The 27,391-nt window shown below is 33.2% G+C and overlaps 1 protein-coding gene across 6 annotated transcripts in view; it reads left to right on the top strand.

The window, feature by feature from the left end:
* The first annotated feature begins 15,695 nt into the window (after positions 1-15,695).
* LOC124544197 (low-density lipoprotein receptor-like) overlaps positions 15,696-27,391 on the top strand; it is a 234,395-nt gene continuing 222,699 nt past the window's right edge. For 3 of the 6 annotated variants that reach the window (XR_006967523.1, XM_047122668.1, XM_047122721.1), the window contains exon 1: positions 15,698-16,122. Coding sequence is in view for 5 of the 6 variants with exons in the window: in XM_047122668.1 (XP_046978624.1) it covers positions 15,987-16,122 (136 nt within the window). In the remaining variant the exon portion in view is untranslated. Of the gene's footprint in view, positions 16,123-27,391 lie in introns of all 6 variants that reach the window. The other 3 variants (XM_047122681.1, XM_047122677.1, XM_047122660.1) reach the window with 3 other exon arrangements.

Genomic DNA, 27,391 nt, shown 5'->3' with positions numbered 1-27,391 from the left:
ATATATTTTTTCAACAATTTTTGTCGGTATTTCTGTATGTTCCGGCTGATCTCAGAAACGCTTGGACCGATTTTGACGAAACTTTCACTGACAGATAGCTGTTGTAATAAGGAGTAACTTATGTTTTAAATTAAGAAAAGTGAATAAAATAATACACTGGTAGCTGATGTGATAAGGACAAAATCAGGCTTTTATTTTAGAATTATATATAAAATAATAATGAAGTCACGCTGCAATGTCCAAATACAGTCCAACACTGCGCGCAGACCACGTGCATGGCACCACTTCGGTGTCACGTCTGGTGCAACGACTTAATATAACATAAGCTGCCCTACTTCACTAATACAGAATCAATAAGTTATAGTACAACCTGCGAATTAAACAATTTTAGTTTTAAATTCGAACGCGCACGATATCGCGGTCACATTCAGTGATATATTTATATACAATTTATAAAGTAAGGAATAATTTAACTGTCTACCAGTGGAAAGTTTTCAGAATTTGATAATAACTTCCGCAAATAACCTTACAAACAAACGAACACATTTTACTTTATAATATTAGTAAAGATACAAAAATATATACAATCAATTTAAATTAATTAAATGCAAAAAATATACGTTAATTGAAATTAAATCAAATATATATAATCTTATACACTTAGAATCAGTGTCCCGCAGACTTACAGTGTAGTAGCTAACTGGAGGCTGAATATTCCTCCAACAGCAGATGAAGAAGTATACCTAGCAGTAATATGGAATACGCAGTAACTGTTAATTGTTAACTTTGAAAATATTCATATACGAATTATTTAATATAATCAACAAAGATATTCGGCTCTCATACATTGTGGTCTCTCATTACACCAGCAAAATCAAAATAAACTTTATTCAAGAAGGCTTCTACAGGCACTTTTGAATTGTCATTTTATATTTACGTGATGCTACCACCGGTTCGGAAAGTAGATTCTACCGAGAAGAACCGACAAGAAACTAAGTAGTTACTCTTTTCCAACATTTAAAAAATACAAAGTCATATTAGTTAATAACATTATTTAAATTAATATATCCTGCTTGAAAGTCAACAGGTATTAACTCCGCGTTTTTTTATCATCTATAAAACTTTTTAAATTAAGAAATAAATTTTATATAACTTAACTATTCAGAGCGTAGGTGTTAGAATTATAAATGTATGTAATTGTAACTCACTACGCCGACGACATACTTCTTACTTACTTCATAACTTAAAGAAACTTTTTCTTCGTAGTTTCAAATAGGTACAAAATTTGTTACGTAAAGTTTTTTACACAAATTAAATTCTAACAAGCATCTAGTACTTAAAAAAATGTCGTTCGTCAAGAAATAAATGTAATAATCTTCTTAAAATTATACATACGAAAGTATCTCTGTATGTCTGTTCTGCGAAATCACTAAACCGATTTTGATGAAATTTGTGCTCCAAGAAAGGATATATTTCAACTTCTGAAACGAAAGCGAAGCCGCAAGTAACATATAGAATTAAGACTAATTACAATAATCAGGTACAATAGTGTAGATTTAAAGTGTAATATACATAACATATGTATATCGAGATGACCCCGTGTCAGAGGTCTTAGAAGACGTATGTATTTATTTACATAAGTTGATAATTGCGGGCCCGTGCCATTTTTTATGACCACAAATCTTCTTCACGAGTAATCTAACTGGTGATGTAATTCCAAAATCACTAATTGATACCTACATTATTCCTGCTTGTTTTATATAAATTGCTGGTTATAAATTAAATTTATATCAGCCATATTAACTGAGCGAGTTTACATTAGTGTTGCCCAAATTCAGTCTTGGTCTTGCGGTCTTGGTCTTGTTCTTGCGTTTTTGCAAGACCAAGACCAAGAACAAGACCGCATATTTTTTGCAAGACCAAGACCAAGACTGACATAGCCTGCAAGACTCTTGCGTCTTGCAGCTAGGACTTAGCGCTATTTTACGGAGTAGTTAGGTGTAACAGTTCGGTGTATAGGTACGCTTAGGAATTCTATGAGACGCAAAAAACTGTATCAAAGAATATGAAAAACTGGACCTATGCGCATTACGACTAATACCATAAACATACCTACATAGCGAATAAAAAAATATCCATTAAAATCAAACTGCGTGCATGCATAGTTATGTTTTAATCATCGGCACTTTGATAATGCGGCATCAAAGGTTTTGTACTTACTTCTCAAAGAAATTTGACGTTTTTCGGAAGTACATGGTTATGATACACGCGCCGGCGGCTTCTTTTGAAATCATATACAACAATCACAGGGCGTAGGTATACTCATGCAAAATAATTTCGAATTTTAAGAGTACCTACAGGTGTTCCAAAGAATAAATAAGTTTTAGAGTGCTTAGAATGAAAATGAATACATTATAATGATCAAACAACAACAGCCTCTCCCTTTGAGGAGAAGCTTTGGAACATATTCCACCACGCTGTTCCAATGCGGTTTGGTGGAATACACATGTGCCAGAATTTCTATGAAATTTGTCACATGCAGGTTTCCTCACGATGTTTTCCTTCACCGCTGAGCACGAGATGAATTATAAAGACAAATTAAGCACACGAAACAGCGGTGCTTGCCTGGGTTTGAACCCGCAATCATCGGTTAAGATGCACGCGTTCTAACCACTGGGCCTATCTTGACTTATAATGATCACGCAAGTAGTATTATGATTACGATAAAATGGTTAGGGAAGGTAGTAGATGTCATAATAATTTATTCTAGTAAGTATATATTATAATATTGATTATATTGTTTTAAAATAATTACTTAGGTACTATTATTGTACATTCAGTCATTATATTTCTTAAGTTTTTAAACGACATATAGGTCAGTTGATTTTTCAAATTTCTTATCAAATCTTCAGTAATTTATTAATCTGCTTGATCTTTACTATGGCTATGTTAATACAAGCTCACAGTGTTCCAATTCTAATACGTTTTTCTAAGATTTAAAATAAACTTTTATAAATAGTAATAGACTAATAGATAATTGCAAGACTTGCAAGTCTCTTGCTGCAAGACCAAGACCAAGACCAAGACTGGGAGTGCAAGACCGAGACCAAGACCAAGACTGGGAGTGCAAGACCAAGACCAAGACCAAGACCAGGTGTATTGGCGCAAGACCAAGACCAAGACTGGCTAAGTCTTGTTCTTGCATTTGCGCAACACTAGTTTACATTATTCAGTAGCAACCCAACAAATACCTCTAAAATCAAAACATCTCTAGAAAAATCGATTCCACATTATGTGCTACAAAAAAAAAGTACTCTGCGAAATGGGTGGTTCGGTAACAATCAGTTATTCTACCGCCAAATAACAGTACCTACTCAGTATTGTTGTGTTCCGGTTTGAAGGATGAGTGAACCAGTGAAACTACAGGCACAAGGGACATAACATCTTAGTTCCCAATGTTGGTGGCACATTGACGATGTAAGTAATAGTTAATATTTCTTACAGCTTCATTGTCTATGGGTGATGGTGACCACTTACCATCAGGTGGCCCATATGCTCGTCCGCCAACCTATACCATAAAAAAACAAAAGATAATCGTATGTCTATTAGCCTGCTATTGCAAACATCCCACTCCAAGAGGAAATCTAGGAGACATTTTGAACTGAAAAATTCAAAATATTTATCCTCAGTAGATAGTATAAATTCACTTTAAGTTTAAACTAGTACTAACAAGGTAAATAACAATGCCTCAGACGCTAGACTCAGGTTAATTTTTAAAGAATAACTCGAAAGATCTCAGAGCGCCTTCTTTGATTTCCCAGGGGCAGTAGTTACGAAAAGTCGGAAAACTCTTGAGGTTTTCTACTTCAAAATTTACAATATACTATGCGCCGTATGATGATGGAGCTTAAGTATTGTCATATGATATTATATAGTCAAATAGGTAACTCACTGCAGATGGGCTTGCTCAAAGAAATATATACTATACGACTCCAAATATAGCAATAATTATAACTACATTATATAATCGTAAATCGACTTTTAAGTAGTCTAATATTTTGCATTTCATTTTACTTAGGAGTACTCTAAAATATATGTTGAATACGCAATTATTTTTATTACCTACTTTTTAGTGCATATTCATTTGTTTTAAAATAGTGTTTTGTTTGAAGTCGGTTTTACTTTTTGTTAAAATTTTATTTACTTTTTGATTTTAAGTGAAGCTGATGTTGACTAACTAATTTTTCATAATATGGATAGATTAAGCGTTCCGTTTATATGAATCAGAAACTACTTCGAGGACAATTTCAAAGGACACTTGCGATTAAAGCAAAAATAGACATTCGAAAATGCGGCTTTAACACGTCGTGCGGCATTAACTACAAGGATCCCTCGAAAGAGCTGCAATCGACCTCGACAAAAAAGCTTTGAAAAAGAGCTAATATATGTCGTACATCATATGACATCACATCACACACACAAAATTTGATAAAAGATAGTAAGAAATTCTACTCCATATCGCACCTTACCTGTGAGCCGTATAGGAGTTCCATCACTACAAATTATAAAAAAGTCGCTTTCTCTGTTCCTATATCTTTAAAACTACGCAACGGATTTTATGAATGAATGAATGAATGAAATATACTTTATTGTACACCAAGCAAAGTACATAAAATTTTAAAACAGAATAAAATAAACAATGTTATACAGTATACAATCGGCGGCTTTTTTTTAATAGTTAGTGTGATTCCAGGGGAAGGTTTGTATAAATAATACATGAACAATATAGTAAAGAAACACTGATCATTTAAGAAGGTTGCAATGCAATGTCGTAAATAAACAAATTCTGTAGTATATTTAGTATCAGTATTGCACCCGTGCGAAGCCAGGGTGGGTAGCTAGCTGATTATAATATTCGAGTATTATAATTACATAAACATAATCACATTACGGAAGGTGACTCAAATATCCAAATAACCTATAAATAAAAGATTCGACCGAGTATCGCTAACGTGCTCCTCAGAATTGTTCCGTTCCCTTCCGTTCCGCTATTTTGTCATGGATTCTATGCTCAGAACCTTAACAAACTTTCACCAAACTACCCTTGAAGTATATCCTGTATAATAAAAAAAGAATCATCAAAACTGGTGAACGTGATTTTCAGTTATTCACCTATTTGTCGCGCATATACATAATGCAAATTTCAGACTTATGTCGTTTTCATACGGATACCATCATCGGAAAAAAATTAAATTAAAATGGGACCCCACGGGTAGCACTACCTTTCAAACAAAAAAAAATTATCAAAATCGGTCCACCCAGTGAAAAGTTATGAGGTAACAAACATAAAAAAAAAAAAATACAGACGAATTGATGAAGTCGGTTGATAGCCTCCTCCTTTTTGAATTCGGTTGAAAATAAAGAAAATGGTAGACAAAATTAAAGTAAATTGTTATAAAACAACTCCAATTTCAACCAAACTAATGTATACTATTAGACATTAATAATCACTTTAATAATATAATATAATTTAAAATGTAGTCGTGTGGATTGTAGTTTTCAATGAAATGAAATAAATAAATAAAAAACCAATTTGAATAAACACGTAGTTTCGCGGGCTATCGACTAGTATATTATTACAAAGTTAGAATATTTTATTTTGGTACTTCTTTTTAAAGAACGGTAGTCGCGAGGTAAGCGCCATTCGGATAGCGAACAGACGAACTTTCTAGTTTTATCATATAAATTATAGATGTAAAGCTAGTAATTTTCTCCCTGCATTGCATCTGCATGTGACCTATATCATTAAATACACTTCATGATCCTTCCGAGCACTTGGGGAGAAGTCGTATGAAGCGATTCAAGGATTATTCAAATTTTATCACTGAATTCGTTGCTTCTCAGAGACCTGGGGCATAGAACGCGACACAATAACGTTTGAATATTACATATATGAATTTTAAACCTTTGAAAACAAGCTCGGGTCTCTAAGAAGAGTCCTTCGGTACGTTTTATTGAAGTAAAGAATATCGGAAAGTTGATATGTTATTGTTCAATAATTTATTGCATAACGTCAATGTTATAACTACATATAAATATGTATAGAATGCTTACATTTTTTTCAAATCTTTCTTGTATCAATACAAAAGCCCTATTAATATAAATCTGTTTTCTCAAGATCAAGAAGGTGCGCTCTTCCAGTTTAAATTGTCAGCTTGAATTATCTAGGATGACACTCGTGCTTATACAGCAAAAACTATTTATATATATTTACTATACAATACCATGTTGATGACAATACGTAAAACAATTTCATTTTCATAGGGAAACGGGCTACGTAAAAACTATAAAACTTTGATCAACAATGCACCACCAAGCTCAAGAAGCTATGTCCTTTCTTTTGTAACGGGCTTACTCGCCCTTTTAACTGGAACACGGCTATGCCATAAAGTAACGCTGTTCAGTCGAAGAAAATATAGTAGGTACCTAATCATATAAATAATTAATTTGCCTAGGCAGCCTCACAAAGCGATATCTGGTTTAACATATACTATTTATCCATTAGCCTACCCTTACGGTTAAATTGTTGGCATGTTCAAAAAGTGCGGGTCTTGAGGTCAACTTTCGCCCTGCCAAAAGCGGAGAAAAGCACAGAAAGGCCGTTGATATCTTACATGGACATGGCCTCTTCGATCTATACCGAAGACAGTTTATCAGATCTTTTCAGTGGATAGAAATCACACAAAATCAAGAATCAATTTCAGAAAAAACTATTTTAATAATGTACCTACAAAACATTGTATCTCCTAAATGTATTTTTTTCGAATTAATGAAATAGCAGACATGTACAATATACCTATCGTCAATTTTAGACATTTGGCTTGATACGACGTTGTTATCGCTTTGCCAAAAGTAAAGTCAAAGACGTAGCATCTCGCGTCTATAATTATACCGTAGCTATAATATTTCTTCAAGTGCCATGATATTGGATAGCAATCTATGCCTACATACGTGTTATGTGAGTATGTACTTAATACTTGGAGATGCTTGCGGTTTTGCACGCCAATGACATATAATATAATGTTTTGCTTTGGTGATTATATTTGAATTAATATTTATGATTTCAGAATGTTCTTATAAATACTATTACATTGCCTCCTAGGTGTAATGGCTGTTTCAAAATACTAAGTCTCGAGTCCTAAGTATGAACTCCAGTCCTGTCGGATTTGTCATTCCATTGGATTATTGGTGTAAATCTGTGGATCCTTATCGCTATAATAATTCCAGAAATGATAAACACACATCATTTCCATACACAATGTTATATTCATAATAACGAAGAAAAGTCTATAGTATACTTACAAATTACAGTATACTATATTTATAAATACCTACTGTAATTAACACTAGATTATACAAAAGCGACCACATGGCTTCGAGCAATGTCTTACAGACAACCTTCATCATGAGGATTAAAGCTAAGGGATTGAATAGTGAGATTAAAATATATACAGCGAGTATAATCAATACAAATTGAAATTAACAATATTAAAATTGCAATGCTATGCCATAACTCTATATCAATTGACTCAATAATCCACTTTATATATCCTTCTTGGAAAGTTATATGTGAATATCGATCAGGAATGTATCTATTTGTATAAGAATGTATGTTTCTTTGTTAAGGCTCCCAGAAATTCGTCTTATTAGGTTTATGTTACCACAATTAAAAAGATATGTAGGCGCTTTAGTAGGTAGTTAAATTGCTTACTTGATTAAGTGATAACTTTTTTATCCACTAGCGATTTTTATATATCTATGTCATATTGTGACATTAAAAAATTGAATAATTTTTATTCGCACGCATCAAAGAAAAAATAGGAAAAATAATACTTTTAACATAGCTTATTATTTATATAATTTACTATGTGGAAACTATATCACTATTTGCTAACAAAATATACGAGATACAAACAACACTTACGTAAATTAAAACCCACACAAACATATAAGCACCCTTCGGAGTTCCAACATGAGAACGCGGAGAATTATTCCCAAAACTCAGGCTGATTACAAATACTTTCACTTTTAATGAAGCGTTTTTCTTTTAAATTTAATTCGCAATTTATCACGCGCACTTCGATGAATGTTAGGAGTTAAACGCCTTATAGGAAATTCTTGAACGTGCAGTCTTGCATTAAGCCATTTAAATAACAATGCCATCGTATAACCGTCGACTTCTGACGTATTAAAAATTTATATTTAACTTAATAAACGAATTTTAAACATAACTTGAGGTCAATAAAGAAGGATATGTATTTGATTTAATTGAAATGGAAGTAGAATTTTAAAAAAGAACCAAGTTGATTGTACTTTTATTTAATTTTCATAATTAGAATCGAAGTGTTTTTTTTCCGATTTCGATTTTTCGATATATAAATATAATAGACATATAAAGCGTTGGATAAGCAAAGAAACTCTCAAATTTGAAGTGATTATTTAACAGTGGCAATATTTAATACAGCGGATTATTTTGGAGATGCTTGCAAATTTACTGTTTTCAAATTACCATAAAGCCGATTATTCAGAACATAACAAAATTAAACTTCAATTTAGAGGCTAAAGATCATGTGGCAGTCAGAAGGGCTTGGAAAGTGATTAATAGCGCGTCAGAAATTATCAAGCGAGCTGTCTTTACTCTATTAACGTTATTATTATTACAGTTCAGCTAAATCTCAACGAGAATTTCAGCATTATTGACATTTTTATACTAGATATGATATGATATTTTTCATTTTCTATTAAATAAGATCCTGGTAATGTTTTCTAAGTGTTATTACTGACATATTTATGTGACTGTCACCACTTTACTTAGCTACTAAATTGTTGCACCGCAACAACAACAACAACAACAGTCTGTAAATTTCCCACTGCTGGACAAGTTGATAGAAATTATTTAGAAGTTCCCTAAAGTTAGACAGTTACCACTATTATAATCCCCTGGATTAGAAATCCTGTAAGAACTTAGCCCTGGCCAGAATTCTCTTTTGTTGTTCTCTTAGACTATGAGAATGAAGGAGCCAGCGAGTATTATTCGAATATCCTACTTCAAGGACTGGCAACGCATGGCATGCATGCCACGCACGCCATACATGCAAGCCCCCCGGTGTTGCAGATGTAGATGTCCATGATAATATAAAAAAATCCTACTATAAATATATAGAGCGAGAAAGAGATAGATAGAGAGTATGGTTTCGACCACATTTTTCCTGCTTATTTATTTAGCTACTCCCATTTAACAACGGCCATCGTTTCTAATATCGGTCATGATTATCATTGTAACGTCCGATCAATTAACGCCATCGAAGATTGAGTAAGTCGAACAATAGGTGCCCTGAATGTGTGGTGTCACCTATATATTGAATGAAATTAATTATTGCTTCATTATACGTATTCCGTCGTTCCCAAGAGCATGTAGTATTTAGAAATATGATTATGTGTTTGTAATAACACTTCGCATTTTTGCGTCCACTGGTGACAGGAGGGTATGTTCGTTTTTTGACCAGAGTTTCAGTTTGCCACCATCTTAAATCTTGACCACGTTGGTCACGATTTAAGCAGTAACTATTTTTAATTCATATTTGTATATATTTAATGACTTAATGTTAATAAATGTGTATAAAACATTTGTAGTAAAATGACTGTTTATAATACAGATTACGGATACAGATCTTAAGGTTGTCATATAGTTTAAGAAAATCGCAAGTAAATAGTTTCCGAAATTTCCGCACATGCGACTTAAACTATTGTACTAAATTCCTACTCTACGAAGACAGTGATAAATGTTTTCGTATCAATGTTCTAAAAGGCAAAGGCCCTTTTATTTATTTCAGGACCTGTTGTGCCTAAATCAAAAGTAAAAAAAGTAAAGTAACAGCCTGTAAATTTCCCACTGCTGGGCTAAGGCCTTCCATTAAGGAGATGGTTTGGAACAAACTCCACCACGCTGTTCCAATGCGGGTTGATGGGATGGACATGTGGCAGAATTTCAATGAAATAAGACACATGCAGGTTTCCTCAAGATGTTTTCCTTCACCGCCAAGCACGAGATGAATTGATAGATATAGTGGTGCTTGCCTGGGTTTGAACCCGAAATCATCGGTTAAGATGCAGGCGTTCTAACCACTGGGCCATTTCAGCTGTGCTTAAATCACAAATCACAAATTTTGATGACCAAATACCTCTGAAGGGAATTCTACAATTCAAACAAAATTAAATTAACAAGCTGCTATTAGTATATAAATGTATCAAAATGCCGTATCACTCTATATGCGTATTGTTTTGTGTATATTAGTAATTTACAAATTACATTTAGTTTTCTACATAGTTTATTCATCTGCTAGAGTTTATGGTAACGTTTTAGCGAAATTTCTCTGAAGGGCTTTTGATTTCTTTAATTTCCTTTTGTGTACTATAATTTGAATATCTCTAACTTTGAATAAATTATAATGTTGTGAAAAACTTTAGTTTTCGATAAATAAATATATAGACATAACTAAACGTTTATATTCGATATGTCTCTATTTATGTAATCGATATGTCATGAATAACATATACTTCTCAGTAAAGCTTAGCCTGTTGAAAGCAAATACAAGTTCAAAGGGAGATTACTCAGGTCATGCAACGATAGGATGAATATCAAATTGAACTGTTTATACGTGTCTTGTATTACCGGCAGATGATCTTAACTTTATAAAATTCCTTTTAACTGTTTTTGTATGTTACATTTAATGATTATAAGAGGACAACATCACAAACATTACTCTGTTCCCACTGTAAGCAGCTAAAGCACCTGTGTTATTGAAACTCAGAAGTAACGCCGGTACCACAAACACCCAGACTCAAGACAACATAGAAAACTAGTGAACTTTTTCTACATCTACTCGGCCGGGAATCGAACCTGGGACCTCGGAATGGTCTACCCATGAAAACGGGTGTACAAACTACTCGACCAGGGAGGTCGTTATATTATATATTTTGGCATAATCAATCCCAGGATATCAAATATAAGAGAGAGCTGTGTTTTTTATAATCCGTTAAAGTTGCGACATTAATAAAATTCTAAGACCATAAATTTGGTAAGTTATATAACGCGTGACGATCGCGACTTGCAGGGAATACAGAGAGCTTGTCCCATATTTTTAGTATACAGCGTGCGTGAAGTAAAGGCCGACCCTTAAATCTCGGAGTTTCCTGTTACGATTCAACGGTTATTTGAAGAAACTTTCGCCTTATTTTTGTGAAGTATCTCGTATTTCATACGACCCATTACTTTTCTTGCCTTTTATATGTCGTATTTGAATTGCCCATATTATGAATTAGAATATCTTAAGTGTTGCCTTGTGTGATATTAAATTGTACTGAAACGAATTATACTGTAACATTATTCGAGAGTATCAGTTCCACCTAAGAACAGTCGAATATGACCGCATTGAGAACATAATGCTAGTAGACTTTATAATCTTATTGGTATCAAACTTACTTTGCTTATGGCACTTGCTCTATTTCACATGCTTATTGCACACACACAAATCGAAGAACAAGTAATGATACATAAACCTCAGATTTACATGTTCCATGCTATTTGCTAATAGCGTGAAAAATAGTTCTCGATTAGTAAATCCTAACTTATACTATACTATTTACTATATTAATATTGTCCAACTGAACTTCTTCAATATGTCCATGTTCTTTTCCAAAGTTCTGATAGAAACTTCCCATATTGAAAAAATATATATTTTATATTTTTTATGTTTGTTTGTTTGAGATTTTTTTTAATAAAAAATCGATTTACAGTCTCATCATATCGGGTTCATTTAGTGACAATTATTTGTCTTTTCTCTCATCATATATTCTACCGACAAGCAGCAATATTTGGTACTGTGTTCCAATTTGCATTGTGAATCAGTCAGTGTAATTAAAGGGACAAGGGACACAACATCTCTGTTTGTATTAGTTATGTAAGAAATAATTGAAATGTCATATGACATAATGTTTATGACCAGTGACGATGCAATACAATCAAAAGGTCTTTGTGGACGTATCTATGCTATGAAAAATGTAGTTATTTTTTGTAATTTTCCAGTCAAACAATATATGTCAATAATTTGTCAAGCTATACCCTGTTGCTGTATACATACTACACAAATTAATCCTTAACTATCTCGAAGCTTTATTGCTATCCCTGATAAATATATTAGTTTACATTTTCTATATCGTGTTGCGTTATTTCGTGTGCAATAATTATTATCACATTGAATATCAATCAATATCATTGATTTTAGTGTGTGGATAAAATAGGATACATATTTAATTATTAATTTATAATAATATTATAAATATGAAACTAACTCTACCTGTCTGTCGTTCTTTCACGACCAAACCGCTGCACCGATTTTAACGAAATTTGGTATGAAGCAAACTTGAACTTCAAGAAAAGACAAAGGCTACTTTTTTGCCTGGGACTTGTCAACCAACTCCCTTAAACGCGAGCAAAGCCGCGGATACTAGTATATAATGCACACCGTAAATTTATATATAGTACAATACAATATTTTTAAAGAAGGGTGAGTTAGTGTAACTATTTGGTCTTAAATGAAGATTATATTCTCAAGTTTACAACTTTACACAGAGAATCGTTGTCGAGATATGAGTAACCTTACGGAAGTTAGCTGACGAAAACTTCACGCTTATGATTCGTACGAAAATGTGACTTTTATGAAAGAGAATAGTGTCTCGTCGTCCCTTTGATAATAACGTGTTAACATTTAGATAACAACAATAAAGGGAGGCATGGTGCTGCGGAGATTCGCCTTTGTATTTTGTTGTATACGTGTTTCTATCTACGTCACTTTGTGTTCTTAGTTGGCTTATTATATATATTTATTAATCCGTTGTTTAATAAAATATATAGAACGATAACACTGTACATGTTTATTGTATGTAGTTGCCATGTAGGATTAGTAAAATTGTTTGGCGTTAGTATATAATTATTCATATTAAAATCATGCGCGTAGTATAATTACAATTGTTAGAAAAGAAAACTGCCGAGTACCAATGTTTCCCAGTCAGAATAAATTACAATCGCATTATTATATTAATTATTAATTATTTATTTTAATTAATTACGATAATATTAAATTACGCATACATATAATGTGTACATATATTAATACTAAAAACCGTGCCACTTTGTTTTTCAGTAATGGAGAAGTTATGAGGAAACTGTTCATGGTATGGGCATGTTGTTCGAAAGGATGAGGACCATGTTGTGAGCGTGGACGCGGGTAGATACAGAGGTAGAGGACGACCATAGACACAATGAATGAATTGTGTGAAAAACGATATGGCTAAAAATAATGTTACTTGTGAGATAAAGTCAGACAGATAAGTTTTGAAAAAGACATGCTGCACAGACCCTTAATAAAATTGGCATAAGGAAAGGAGAAAGATGATAATACCAAAATTTATAAATACTACTTCTTTAAAGTACTAAACTTGAATAAAAATACTAATTGCATTATTGTTTTGCTATAGAAAATATTCTTCGAAAGCAACGAGAATAATATTTTCACAACCAATATTGTATCGTGTCTGATAAAGCTTACTGCAGCCACGTCAACAAACAGCAATATTTTTATGAGCAAGCGTCAATACAGAACGTGTTGTTTTAGTACTTATGGTCTGCTATGGATTAAGAGGTGGATATAATACGTCGTTGACCTTGCTCGATTGCGCGTTATCGATAAATTTGCTGCGCGGTACTCTCACACTCCTTGTTTTTGCGGAGAAAAATTTTGCAGGTCCGTTTTGCACAAAGTTTCGTTCCGCACTGATTAATTATATAAGAGAAGGATTACATAGCGATTTATACATCAGTAAAACATATTAAAAATATATTAAGTTTAAGTAGGCTCTTAGTATTGTCTTAGTCAATATTTCAATGCAAATTTATATTATAGTATTCGTATGATAAGGAAAAAACCTATCGTTACTAAGGAAGAGTACATTTTGCATATTTATTTCTAATTGTGTATTTTATTTTGAGAGAGGAGAAGAAGAGGAAATGGTGAGAAGATAAAAATTGATGTAGAATTATCTATTTTCATTACCTATTATCGAAAATAGGAATAAATGTGGCTCAAATAAAGCCATTTCATGTATACCCATGCCTAACGGTCAAATAATTCAATTCAATAAATAAAGATTAAATTAAAATGCAGAAATGCGCATTCGTATATTCTGTATATGCATCATTTATAGGCTTTCAGGCTGAAAATGTCCTATAAATGAATAACCCTAGTAAGGCAAACTTATTCCAATGCTCCATTGCGGTTTTTATAAATATAAATATCTACAAATTTTCCTGAGGACAAATGTGCGAAATTGTGTTTTGTCTAACCAATAAATAATAATATGTTAAAATACTTTAAACAAAAAAGGCAAACAAAACACGTCTGTATTTGTAATACCAATTATTCTATTGCTAAACATAAATCCTTTTAGTAAATTGATAGACAATGTACCTGATGACCTCTGAGGTATATCGACATTGGAATACCTTTTCGAAAGGTACAGTTTGGTCCCTTTGTTTAAAGAGAACACTCGAATGAATCGGTAGAGATAAAAATGTCGACGCAATCACGTTCTCTGATTTCCTCTCGACGCACACTTACCTGGATGTTTTATTAAGCAATCAGGGAACTGTCGTATCACATTTAACCCTTATCCATTTCGAAATCATACCAAAAATGGGGCTATAAAATTAGTTATCTGCCTTTAATAATAAAATATTTGTTTTGCGAATGGTATAAATATATTCATTGCATAATAATTTCAAATTTGATGCTAAAAGGTTAACCCTTGCCAACCAATGTCACTATTTTTTTTCGGGGTTGTAAGTTCTATTCATGTGAAATACGGGTGAATTGGAATGTTTCGTTTCTGTGTGTTTGTGGTTTAAGGGAATTGTCTTTACAAGTTGGTCGGGTATTCGGTATCTTATCTCTCGGTTGCGTGGTGGACGTGCGTAACAGCCGGACGCCACGCCTCCCGCAGCGTCTTCACCGACTGTGAAGATGCGCGCGCATTCCTACCCTGTGTAAGGGCCAGGCCACACAATTGGTTTACCCTAATACGACTTTCGGTAGTGGCAAAAATCTTTTAAAAAATCTTATTTTTTAGGAACATGAAACTATTACATATGAATTATTATAATTAGAAAAAGGCATACAAGATAATAGTGTTGTAGCAAATAATTAGTGGTAAAATATATATTTTACCTCATGAACATTTAATACCACAGAAGCTGCTGCGGTCTAGTAAAACTTTGTAAATATGTATAGCAATCATTTTTTACAATATCTTAATAGTCTAAAAGCAAGCAAAAATGTAATAAATATATTAAATAAAAAACATGCACATTACAATACTAAATACATTGTGTTTAATAAAATATCGTAATGAAACGTTACTTCCATGTTTAATATTTCGAGCGGAATTCCATGAGTATCGGTAAAATAACTCAATATATAGACGCCGCCTAATATTACGTGTCGTTCGCGCGATGCGTTGGGAAAAATCTCTAGCTAGAATCAGCAGCGCAGCGCCACGGTTCAGTCGCCGAAACTAAACGACGTCACGCGTGCGCTACCGCCATCTATCGGCCGGCCGCCATCGCCGCACACCTGCCTTCGCGCGACACGACCACCGACATTCGCCATCGCGCTCGCACCAGTGGCACGTATAAATAACCTAAAACGTCTGATCGTGAAACAACCAATCGTCCAAAATATTATTCTCACGATTATAACCACAGTGACATTAACAGTAAATGACAGTGTAGACGTGATATAATACGAAGTTTTGGATTAAACACGCAGTGATTTTGCCTTGTGATTTTATCAATAGAAAGTTTGTAAGGACAAATGATAGTTTTGGTGGGCTGTCGACGGGCAGCCCCCAAATATTGTGCGAGTATGTGGTGGTTTATATTTTTATGTGTGATCTACACTAAAACTATAACTGTGTTCGGTTCTAATATCACTGGAGCAGTATCTGGAAGTAAGTACAATTCATAAATATCATGCTTAATAAATATTTGGTTAATATTTTTCTCATTAATCAGTACGATATACAATATTAAATGCATTGAACTGTATTCCAATAAAAGATCTCATTCAAAATTTTACGTTATAATTTACAACGGTATACTTACTTTTTAATAATTTAAAATCGTTCCCGGAATCGAAAACAACTGCAAATAAAATAATTTACAGAATGCTATCGAGCGATATATATTTACATACTTATTTAACAGGTTTGTTACGTATGCACGTGGTCTTTTAGAATGTATATCATGTTTACATGATGTATATCATATGTATATAGTAAATCATTATATAGATATAGATAAGATAACCAATGTCACGCCACTTTTATATAGCTATTGTATTAGTCAGGCTTACACACCATAAAAAGCGACTGGCTCTAGGAAATAAGTCTATTGTACTCTTTCGAAAATTAATAATTATTCCATATTCTGATTTGTTTGTATTATAAAAAACATATTTACTTTATTTTATTAGTTGTAAAAAAACGTGTTATAATTATGCTTACTATTTTAAAACCGAATAATAATTTAAAAGGTTTATTACTTTACCGTAAAACTAAAGTCGATCTCGACCACTACAACTTGGAATGGTACCTTTAGTATTATATTTTTAAAAATAAAAATAATTATAATCACTTTTATTTTAATATCACGGTTTAATGTAAAGGTACCTACGTCTAAATATAAATACGCTTATAAGTTGATTTTTATAATAATAACAATAAATTTTAGGTACATTATGTTAAAACAAATACGCTTTTATTAAACGACCATGATTCTTATTAGTATTGCCGCAAAAAAAAAAAGAATTGTAGACATTATGCCTAACCGTAAATTTCCGTAACGTACTAAGCTTGTAGTGTTACTAGTGTTATCTAAAATAATACTACTTTAATATTTTCGTAGAAGAATTTTAAATTGTACCTCATTTTAATACGTATTATATTACGTTTTAAATATTAATTAGCAAGAATCGATACAAAAATATTGATAAATAAATGTGTTTTATTAGGAATTATATGATAAAAATTTGCTTGCATTATTTTGGAGGATAATAAACTTTACGATTGTCATTTTTTTTAAACATCGAAGGCCATTACGTATTGACATATGTACTTGAGCGCTGTCTGACATAACATTTCTAATGCAAGATCAATATGCTAGTTGTGAATCGATACTGGATCGAGTTACTAATGAAACATCGGTACGACTTCTAGGTGCTAAGTGTTCTGTTAATTATAATATCCGATACTGTTTCACTGCATTGTCTAGTCGAACCATTGTTCTGCCTAGTCCAGAATTTACTAAGATTTTTCAATGAGTTACTAGGTATGCATTTTAAAATTGAAACAGATCAAGCTGTGCATACTTGCTGTATTTGTTTTTATTGATTTACTTAGAAAATCAATGAACAACTTTAATTTTCTTTAAAACTTTAATAAAGTTTACTATAAATATAAAATAGAATAATTATACAATGTCAAAAAGAAAGGCAAGCTGATAAGCTTAAGCTATAGGATACTCTAAGGGGATTTCTTCCGGCGTTCAAAAATAGCAAATATAGCAGGTAGGCACAATGTTAAACAAGTAAAATAATATTCTAGCAAATAAATTTTATGACAAATATAAAAATTAATAAGTGAAAATAAAATTAATGAATTTATAAGTAAGAGTAAATGAATTTTCAGTCTTTCAAATTGGCCGGTATATGATTTATTTAATAAACATTTTGCCAGTTTTTATACTGCAATTGACCTTTAGTGACGCACTTTGTCAGCAGAAATAAATAAAATTAAAATTATTTATTCAATATTGAGAGCATTGTACTTTTTTATTAACTGTCAAAAATTAAAAAAAATTGTAATGTTTTCGATGAAATACCTACACAGCAAGCCGACCAGTGAAGAATCGGGATAAACTGTTGTGTTTTAGATAAATAGTAGATTTTTATTAACAATTTTGCTCCTGTCGATATTAAGTCATTATTTTTTTGAGATAACTTTCTATAATCTATAAAAACAATTATGAGACTGATCAAATATTTGAAAGTCGATAGGTCTCGTACTTATATACAGATATCCGTGCCAAGCGGGAACCGAATCACCGTCGTTTAATGTATTTAAAACTGGCATCATACGTAGTCAAACAAATATCACATCGCACTACAAAAAAGTCATACAATAACTGTTTATTTTTTATACAATTTATTGAAATGTGTTCTTATTCGAATTATACATATATTATTACGTCATAAAAAACTCAGTGGTTATTCGTTTTCATCAATCATTTACATGTAATAATCATATACGATACAATTTCAATATTCTGCATGAATGACGAATGGAAACTCGAAGCTTTTACGGAATCAATTTTTAATATTTAACTGCAACATGATAAGAAGTGTTAAAAATAATTATATGACTTAATTATAAATGGCAAAGTCATATTGACAAATGAAACACTTAATGGTCACCGCTAATTTTTAAATATTGACTCTTTATCAAAAATAAACCATTTGATATAAAATTTTATACCTCTTGGTCCTGATATTACATTGGTCCAAACCGGATTATCGCAATTCCAAGTATTGGTGCTTAATGGTAGAATATTAATAAGTAGGTGGTCGTTACACAAATGGGTCTGTATGAAGAACCATCAATACAATAAACCCGAGTGATTACTTGGAGTTTAAGTAAATTATTAGAAGTACGAATCATATCATTAAATCTCCTGTGCTACTACTGAGCTACAGTCTCTTCTGTTTTCCACGAGAAAGTTGCCTTATTCCAAAACGCTCTTTCTCTGAGGCTTGGTAAATATACAAGGGACAGATTTTCATTCAACACATGTAGATTTTAATACGAAATTTTCTTCACCAATCAAATTGGTAACATGGAGTTTACGTGGTACTTGCCTGGACTCGAACTCGCAATAAATTCACGTGTTCTAACATTAGCTTATTGCTGTAATATTGTTTTATGAAAAATGATAACATACCTACAAACACTTCCATAGAAAATGAACGCGGCCGCTGTCGGAATCTAATTTCTAAACATCAACTACGCAGTAGTTTATTAATGCCGCTGATCTCAGTAAACAGTAGCTTTAATATGTATCTAATCAAACAATTCTGTTCAAAGTCCCCATTTAAACAAAGTCTTCGTTGTTAATTTACGTCTACATTGGTCAATTAAAATACGTGCAAAGAATACGTAAATGAAGATTGCATAAAGTGTTAAATTCGAGACAATTTATAAACATGCAGCAATGACATGTATAAACAGATTACATCGCATTGCCAAAATCCCGAAATAGAAATATAAACAACCGAAAGTAACGTAAGACATGATTCCTGAAACGGTACGAAGTTCAGTAGATTTGTGTGGCACGACGCCAATTTAAAACGTGCTATTTCTGATTATCATATTGTAAATAATAACCGAATATCCTTTTGTTAACATGATGACGTTACGGAATTCTCGTCTAGTACAGAATGTTCGGTGACAAATTGGGTGGGCAAACGTTTCAACGCCGTTATGGCTGTCTCAATTTTGGCATTCCGCAGCTGACGCGACGACTATAAAATTTCCGTGGATGAAAAGAGTACAATCGCATTGTGTCGCTATGAAATGAGCTTTGTGTCCAAAGTGGGCGTCGTTATGTGAAAAATGGAGAAAGAATTGCGCTTGTCATACTTATTTTATTGAAGACACTGGTACTTTAGACCTGAGTTAATTTGAGAGCCGTTCGTTGCTCTGATATGAGAGATTAGGGACATTTTTCAAAATTAAAAATTTGCTGCAATTACATATATGTATTTATAATTGCTAAAAGAGTTAACTTATCTGCAATTGGAAAGGTTGTGTATTCGAATCAGGACGGGAAAAGTTATATGATGCCTTAGAAGAAATTATAAGCTGATGTTTCAGTAGGTCGATGGTAATGTCACTGGTCTTTGCGCTAAATCAGTCAGTATTGCTATTGCATGATCATCCGGTCGTGTTGTAATGTATACTTAATAAGGGCTTTCATTAATAACCTGTATTTAATTTCAGAGTTATTAAGATTTTCGATAACACTTATAGGATAGACGGATATAATTAATAGTGGGAGAGTAGCGAGTGTGGCGTTGTCGCAAACATTCGTGGACATAATAATATCTCCTGCACATTTCATTAGTCATATTTGCAAAAGGTCGCAATGGGCGAAATCATTCTGGAAATTTATTAAATATGTTTTCATATATATTTATTATTTCTATGTTATAAAAATTATGTTTTATTAGTTCGTTATTTTTTTCCTGGATCTTTTCTAGGTGTACTGATGAAGGAAGAGAGGTCTTGTTGTTTTATTTATCACAAAGATATAAAAAAATACAATGATACATTTAAACATAATGTTTCAAGGTGAACTGGTGAATTGAATGCACTTTTAATATAAGCAATTGTAACATGTGATATTTTTATGAACAACAATAACTAATAGGTTACGTAATTTAATTTTATTCAGTAAATCAGTAACAACAATTCTATGAAGTAAATTAAAAGGACACAGATTCAAAATTATGAAACGAACACAAAAAAAAGATATTAAGAAACGACTTTAAGTTTTTAATGTTATGCCTATACCATATACCTTACACCGGAAGGTGCAGTATCTATAAATACTCCTCGCGGTGAATAAAACAAAAACGAAAAATATACATTATTAATCATTACGCATGGCTTTCAAGGCAAATACCGGCAAAAACAATATTATGTTGTTTTAGTATTTTATTTGGCCTTTTATAAAATGTAAACGCATTCATTGAATTAATAAAAACTTTTAATAAACAAATTGAAAAATATAGTTTGGTTGTTTTTCGTATTATTATTTGATATATTTTTGTATAGCCTAAAAAAGAGTTATGTAAATATGTATATCTAGTGGTTATATATTGACAGACTCAACGTATTTTGACGTCATCAAAAGTAAACTAAAATATTCAAAATATGATATTTTTTATCTAAATTGAAGTTTATCTCGAACAAACCAACATACTGTCCAAAATAAATATTGTTTGTTTTGGTAACTTGTATTTCACATCACAAAGTTTATTTACAACATTTAGTTTTTGACCAATGCATATTACACACATACAAAACTCATCCATGTTGATACTTCTATTATATTTTACACTGAAAATGTAATACAAATTTAAGGACCTACAGCAGCCTCTGTTTTTCCTTGTGGTTCAAGCTTGCTTCATGGCAAACTTTATCAAATTCAGTTTAATGGTTTAGACGAGAAAGCGTAACAGACATTAATACTTATAGGTATAGTTACTTTGGCGTTTATAACATTAGAATGCGTATTAGATAATTTTATAAATGTTAGGAATTGATGCCAAATTAATTTTGATTGAAAGTCTAGAGCTTATTCCAATATTCATAATGTTTTATTTGTCTGGGCTGGTACCACCTATTCATATTTCACTGTCAAACATACACATTAGTGAGTGAGTCAGAGAAACTACAGAAACATGACATTTCAGCTTCCTAAATTGGTCGCGCAATACCAATAGGTATTGGTGACCACTTGCCATCTGGTGGTCCATTTGTACAACCTCCTGCCTACACCGTTAAATGATACAATCAAATACGTGAAGGTATTCTCGCAATGTTTTCATTCATAGCCGAGCACGAGATGTATTATTATGATTATACCTACAAAAACCATATGACTACTCGACTCACTAATGCCTTGATTTGAACTCTCAATACTTAACTTTTTAATTTCCTTATGATAATTATACATAGTTAGGGCGTTAAATTATTCTTTGCCATTTTTCTAAAACGATTTTTATGACTTCATTATACGTTTGCTTTCTCTTGAGACTTCAAAACTTTTTGATCAAAACAGTTTTTGTTCGACTTCCAACGGTGCGTTTTTTATAGGCTTTAGTTTGACTGACTTTCAGGCAAAGATGTTAATAATTATAAAGTAATTGTAGGAATGTATTAACTTCCCATAAAGACTGCTTGCAAGCTTACCATGACGTATTCTACAGCCGCGCACTGCGCAGCAATGCTTAGTATTATCGTTCTGTTATAGTTTTGATAATGAACGATCTGTGGCTACATATAAAATAGGAAAGTAATTGCCTAGGTTGGTGGCACATTTACTATAAAATGGAACGTTAATATTTATTGCAATGCCAATGACTATGACTGGAGGTGACCGCTTACCATCCGGTGGCACATTTGACAGTCTGATAGACTATTTTAAAAATAATACATCGTTCAATTTAGAATTCATTCATTCATACTCTATGGAATAATTTTAATCAATAAATTAATATTCAAAGTGCTTCATATTATAGTCAAGGTAACATCGATGAATCTTCAAAATATTTGCGCGAAACATATGAAAGTGACGAATTGCTTTTGATAACACCGTTTTTATAAGAGATAAAATTAAATGTACTTACTATACAATTTTAGCGGCTGCAGACATTTTTTAATTAATCTTTATTTACATAAGAATTTGAATAAGTATGTTTGTACATGAGGAACTTATAAATGACGAAGGCATAATAATTGAGGCTTGTATTTTAACAGAGCCCTCGTTGTATCGCAATTCCAAACGTCTTAGAGTATGATTAGATTTTTGGCTAATTTATCTGCATTTATATATTGTAAAAAAATTGAGATAAACTTTTATTATTTAATATATTAATAAATCAATTCAATTTAATTAACTTAAATATTGAGTGCGATTCAATATTTAAACAAGTATCATATTATTTACGGTTATTAACATGTTATTAATAATAATGGTTAATTGTAATGGTATACTACGATTGGTCTTTGAACTTTACAAACGGCGTTCAATACGTACCTATATCAAATCTCGCTTCGGAATTGGTTGTATATTTTAATACTGAAATTATCAAAATGCAGTATATAAACATGTTTATAATTCGACATTTTGTTATTTAATATCGAGAACTTTTAGTACTGAGAAAGCCCAATGGAGTTAAAGAACTCTATTTTCAATTCAGACAGCACCAAAATGTGTTTGTTGTTTTGTTGTGCTCATTATATTAATCTCGCGATTTCACTTTTTATGTCATCATGATTTCACATTTAAAAGAAGAAGGCACATCGTTGCTTTACTAATTAACCTTTAAATAAGATTCATTTATCCGTTGTAATAAACATTATACTAAAATAATGTTGTCTTAAATTTTCGCGATGATTACACATTTAAATAAAACTATTTATAACGGATGAATCGCGTATATTAATTATTTTTAAACATCCCGACGTTTCGAGCACTTTGCAGTGTTCGTGGTCACGGGCAGACTAAGATGACATTTGTCTATTTGAAGAACAAAGGAAATATTATTAACAACTACCGCCAACGATTTCTCAATTGATATCTTGAGTAACGTTCCGGTTGCACGCAGAAGGCACTAACTGTATCTTTAGGTCTTGCTGTCTGTTGGATTTGGGATTTCAAATTTATAATAAGTGGATCCCAGGTGTTAGAAAGTCTCCAACCATCTTCTCTATTGAAGTTCGGATGTTTTTGAATTTCAATAGCCTCGCGTATCATTCTAGGAATGAATCTGTGTTCTCTAGCGAGGATCTGTGGTTTATCAAATCGGATAAAATGGTTAGGTTTATCCAGAGCATGTTCACAGACTGCAGACTTAGAAGAACGCCTATTTTTGACATCTCCTATATGTTCCTTGACCCTGGTACCGATACTTCTCTTTGTTTGGCCTATGTAAGATAAACCACACTCACATTCGAGTTTATATACTCCTGCAGTTTGTAAAGGAATATTACTCTTGATAGGTCTCAAGAACTGGCTCACTTTCTTATGAGGCTTGTAAACGGTTTTAATTGAAGCTCGCTTCAAGATGTTGCCAATCCTGTCTGTAACTCCCTTCACATATGGTAGAAATGCAGGTTGTCGCTCAACTGTGGGTGGCTTGATACGGCTTCTGCGATGCTGGCGAGGCACGGGCAGCTTGTTCTGGTGGAGTGCAAGCTTGACCTGACGTAGCTCGTCCTCTAGGTGTTCAGCATCGCAGAGATGGTGGGCTCTCTGAAACAAAGATTTGCCAAGGGTAGCTAACTGGCTAGGGTGGTGGTGCGAGTCACCATTGAGGTATTTGTTGGTGTGTGTGGGTTTCCTATAAACTGTGTGACTTAATGTATTGTCAGGATTCTTGATAATAAGGATGTCAAGGAAAGCTAAAGAATTATTTGCCTCTAATTCCATAGTAAATTGAATGTTTTTATTTATAGAATTAAGATGTACTAAAAATGCAGATGTCAGATCACTAGGTAATATTGTGAAAGTGTCATCTACGTACCGTTTATAAAACCTAGGTGTTATAGGTCCGGAGCGAAGAGCCCTCTCCTCCAGGTCTTCCATGAATAAATCGGCGACCACGGGGGATACTGGAGAACCCATGGCTACCCCGTCAACTTGTACATAGAATTCATCATTCCACAATAAATAACCAGATGTGAGGCAGTGATGTAACAGCTCTGCATATTCAATAGGCATGTTGTGTGTCTGTAGTTTCCTCTTGACAATTTCGATGCAGTCTTGTATGGGTAAGCAGGTAAACAATGACTGGACATCAAAACTAACCATTGTCTCGTTGTTGGTTAATTTAAGGTCTTTGATTTCACCAACAAACTGGTAAGAATCCTTGACATACGCCGCAGTGTGTCCTCGGAGGGGTGATAGTGTCCTTGCTATGTGTTGAGCCAATCTATATGTTGGTGTATCGATTTGGCTTACAATAGGACGCAGCGGAGCACCAGTTTTGTGGATCTTAGGTAACCCATACAGTTTTGGAGGCTTTGCACATGTAGGCACGAGTGATTTTTTTTTTTTTTTTTTATATATAAAAAACATCCTCCAAAACTGTATGGGTTACCTAAGATCCACAAAACTGGTGCTCCGCTGCGTCCTATTGTAAGCCAAATCGATACACCAACATATAGATTGGCTCAACACATAGCAAGGACACTATCACCCCTCCGAGGACACACTGCGGCGTATGTCAAGGATTCTTACCAGTTTGTTGGTGAAATCAAAGACCTTAAATTAACCAACAACGAGACAATGGTTAGTTTTGATGTCCAGTCATTGTTTACCTGCTTACCCATACAAGACTGCATCGAAATTGTCAAGAGGAAACTACAGACACACAACATGCCTATTGAATATGCAGAGCTGTTACATCACTGCCTCACATCTGGTTATTTATTGTGGAATGATGAATTCTATGTACAAGTTGACGGGGTAGCCATGGGTTCTCCAGTATCCCCCGTGGTCGCCGATTTATTCATGGAAGACCTGGAGGAGAGGGCTCTTCGCTCCGGACCTATAACACCTAGGTTTTATAAACGGTACGTAGATGACACTTTCACAATATTACCTAGTGATCTGACATCTGCATTTTTAGTACATCTTAATTCTATAAATAAAAACATTCAATTTACTATGGAATTAGAGGCAAATAATTCTTTAGCTTTCCTTGACATCCTTATTATCAAGAATCCTGACAATACATTAAGTCACACAGTTTATAGGAAACCCACACACACCAACAAATACCTCAATGGTGACTCGCACCACCACCCTAGCCAGTTAGCTACCGTTGGCAAATCTTTGTTTCAGAGAGCCCACCATCTCTGCGATGCTGAACACCTAGAGGACGAGCTACGTCAGGTCAAGCTTGCACTCCACCAGAACAAGCTGCCCGTGCCTCGCCAGCATCGCAGAAGCCGTATCAAGCCACCCACAGTTGAGCGACAACCTGCATTTCTACCATATGTGAAGGGAGTTACAGACAGGATTGGCAACATCTTGAAGCGAGCTTCAATTAAAACCGTTTACAAGCCTCATAAGAAAGTGAGCCAGTTCTTGAGACCTATCAAGAGTAATATTCCTTTACAAACTGCAGGAGTATATAAACTCGAATGTGAGTGTGGTTTATCTTACATAGGCCAAACAAAGAGAAGTATCGGTACCAGGGTCAAGGAACATATAGGAGATGTCAAAAATAGGCGTTCTTCTAAGTCTGCAGTCTGTGAACATGCTCTGGATAAACCTAACCATTTTATCCGATTTGATAAACCACAGATCCTCGCTAGAGAACACAGATTCATTCCTAGAATGATACGCGAGGCTATTGAAATTCAAAAACATCCGAACTTCAATAGAGAAGATGGTTGGAGACTTTCTAACACCTGGGATCCACTTATTAAAAATTTGAAATCCCAAATCCAACAGACAGCAAGACCTAAAGATACAGTTAGTGCCTTCTGCGTGCAACCGGAACGTTACTCAAGATATCAATTGAGAAATCGTTGGCGGTAGTTGTTAATAATATTTCCTTTGTTCTTCAAATAGACAAATGTCATCTTAGTCTGCCCGTGACCACGAACACTGCAAAGTGCTCGAAACGTCGGGATGTTTAAAAATAATTAATATACGCGATTCATCCGTTATAAATAGTTTTATTTAAATTATACTAAAATATTAACAAAGAGTATCTAATAATAAAATTCGAAAAGAGTCCATAAAAAAAAACAATTTACTGTTCTTCTTTCTACTAACCCTTCACTTGTAACCATAGGGTTGTTTTTTTCATATTTAAATGTGACCAAATTAAATATATAAATAGAATTATATATTAATAAATAAACGAAATATCATTTAAATACTCATAATACTTTAATAATCAAAATTCGAGTTCGAAATCAACAAACAAAAAAAAAACAACCCGATTGGGAATTCCTTTTTTGAACAAATTTAAAATTCGAACAATCTATTGTTAAATTTGATGTTACCAATAATGAGCCAAATACTCCTATATCTTACAATGTTGCCAGCTGGGCAGATCTCTAATGATGGTTCAATTAACTCTTCTGAACATTCCAATACGATATTCGACGTTGACCTCGATCTTGTATTGGACCATTGTCATTAAGCCTACTGTTACTATTCTATGATGATATTCGTAGATAGGCAGCTGTTCGATAAGCGAGGGTTAGAATGGCCACTGTTTGAAGCGAAAATAAAATGTACACAATTTTCACCTTTCGTACAATAACAATAGGTTCGTCTTTACTTTGCTTTTAGTTTCACATCAGACGTTTGTTCGTGTAGCGGTCAATTGGTTTCCAACATCTATTAATTGTGAGC

The sequence above is a fragment of the Vanessa cardui genome, chromosome 1, assembly GCF_905220365.1.
Source record: "Vanessa cardui chromosome 1, ilVanCard2.1, whole genome shotgun sequence".
NCBI lineage: Eukaryota > Metazoa > Arthropoda > Insecta > Lepidoptera > Nymphalidae > Vanessa > Vanessa cardui.
Note: the sequence above shows the minus strand (reverse complement) of the source record. Positions and strands in the feature narration are given on the sequence as shown.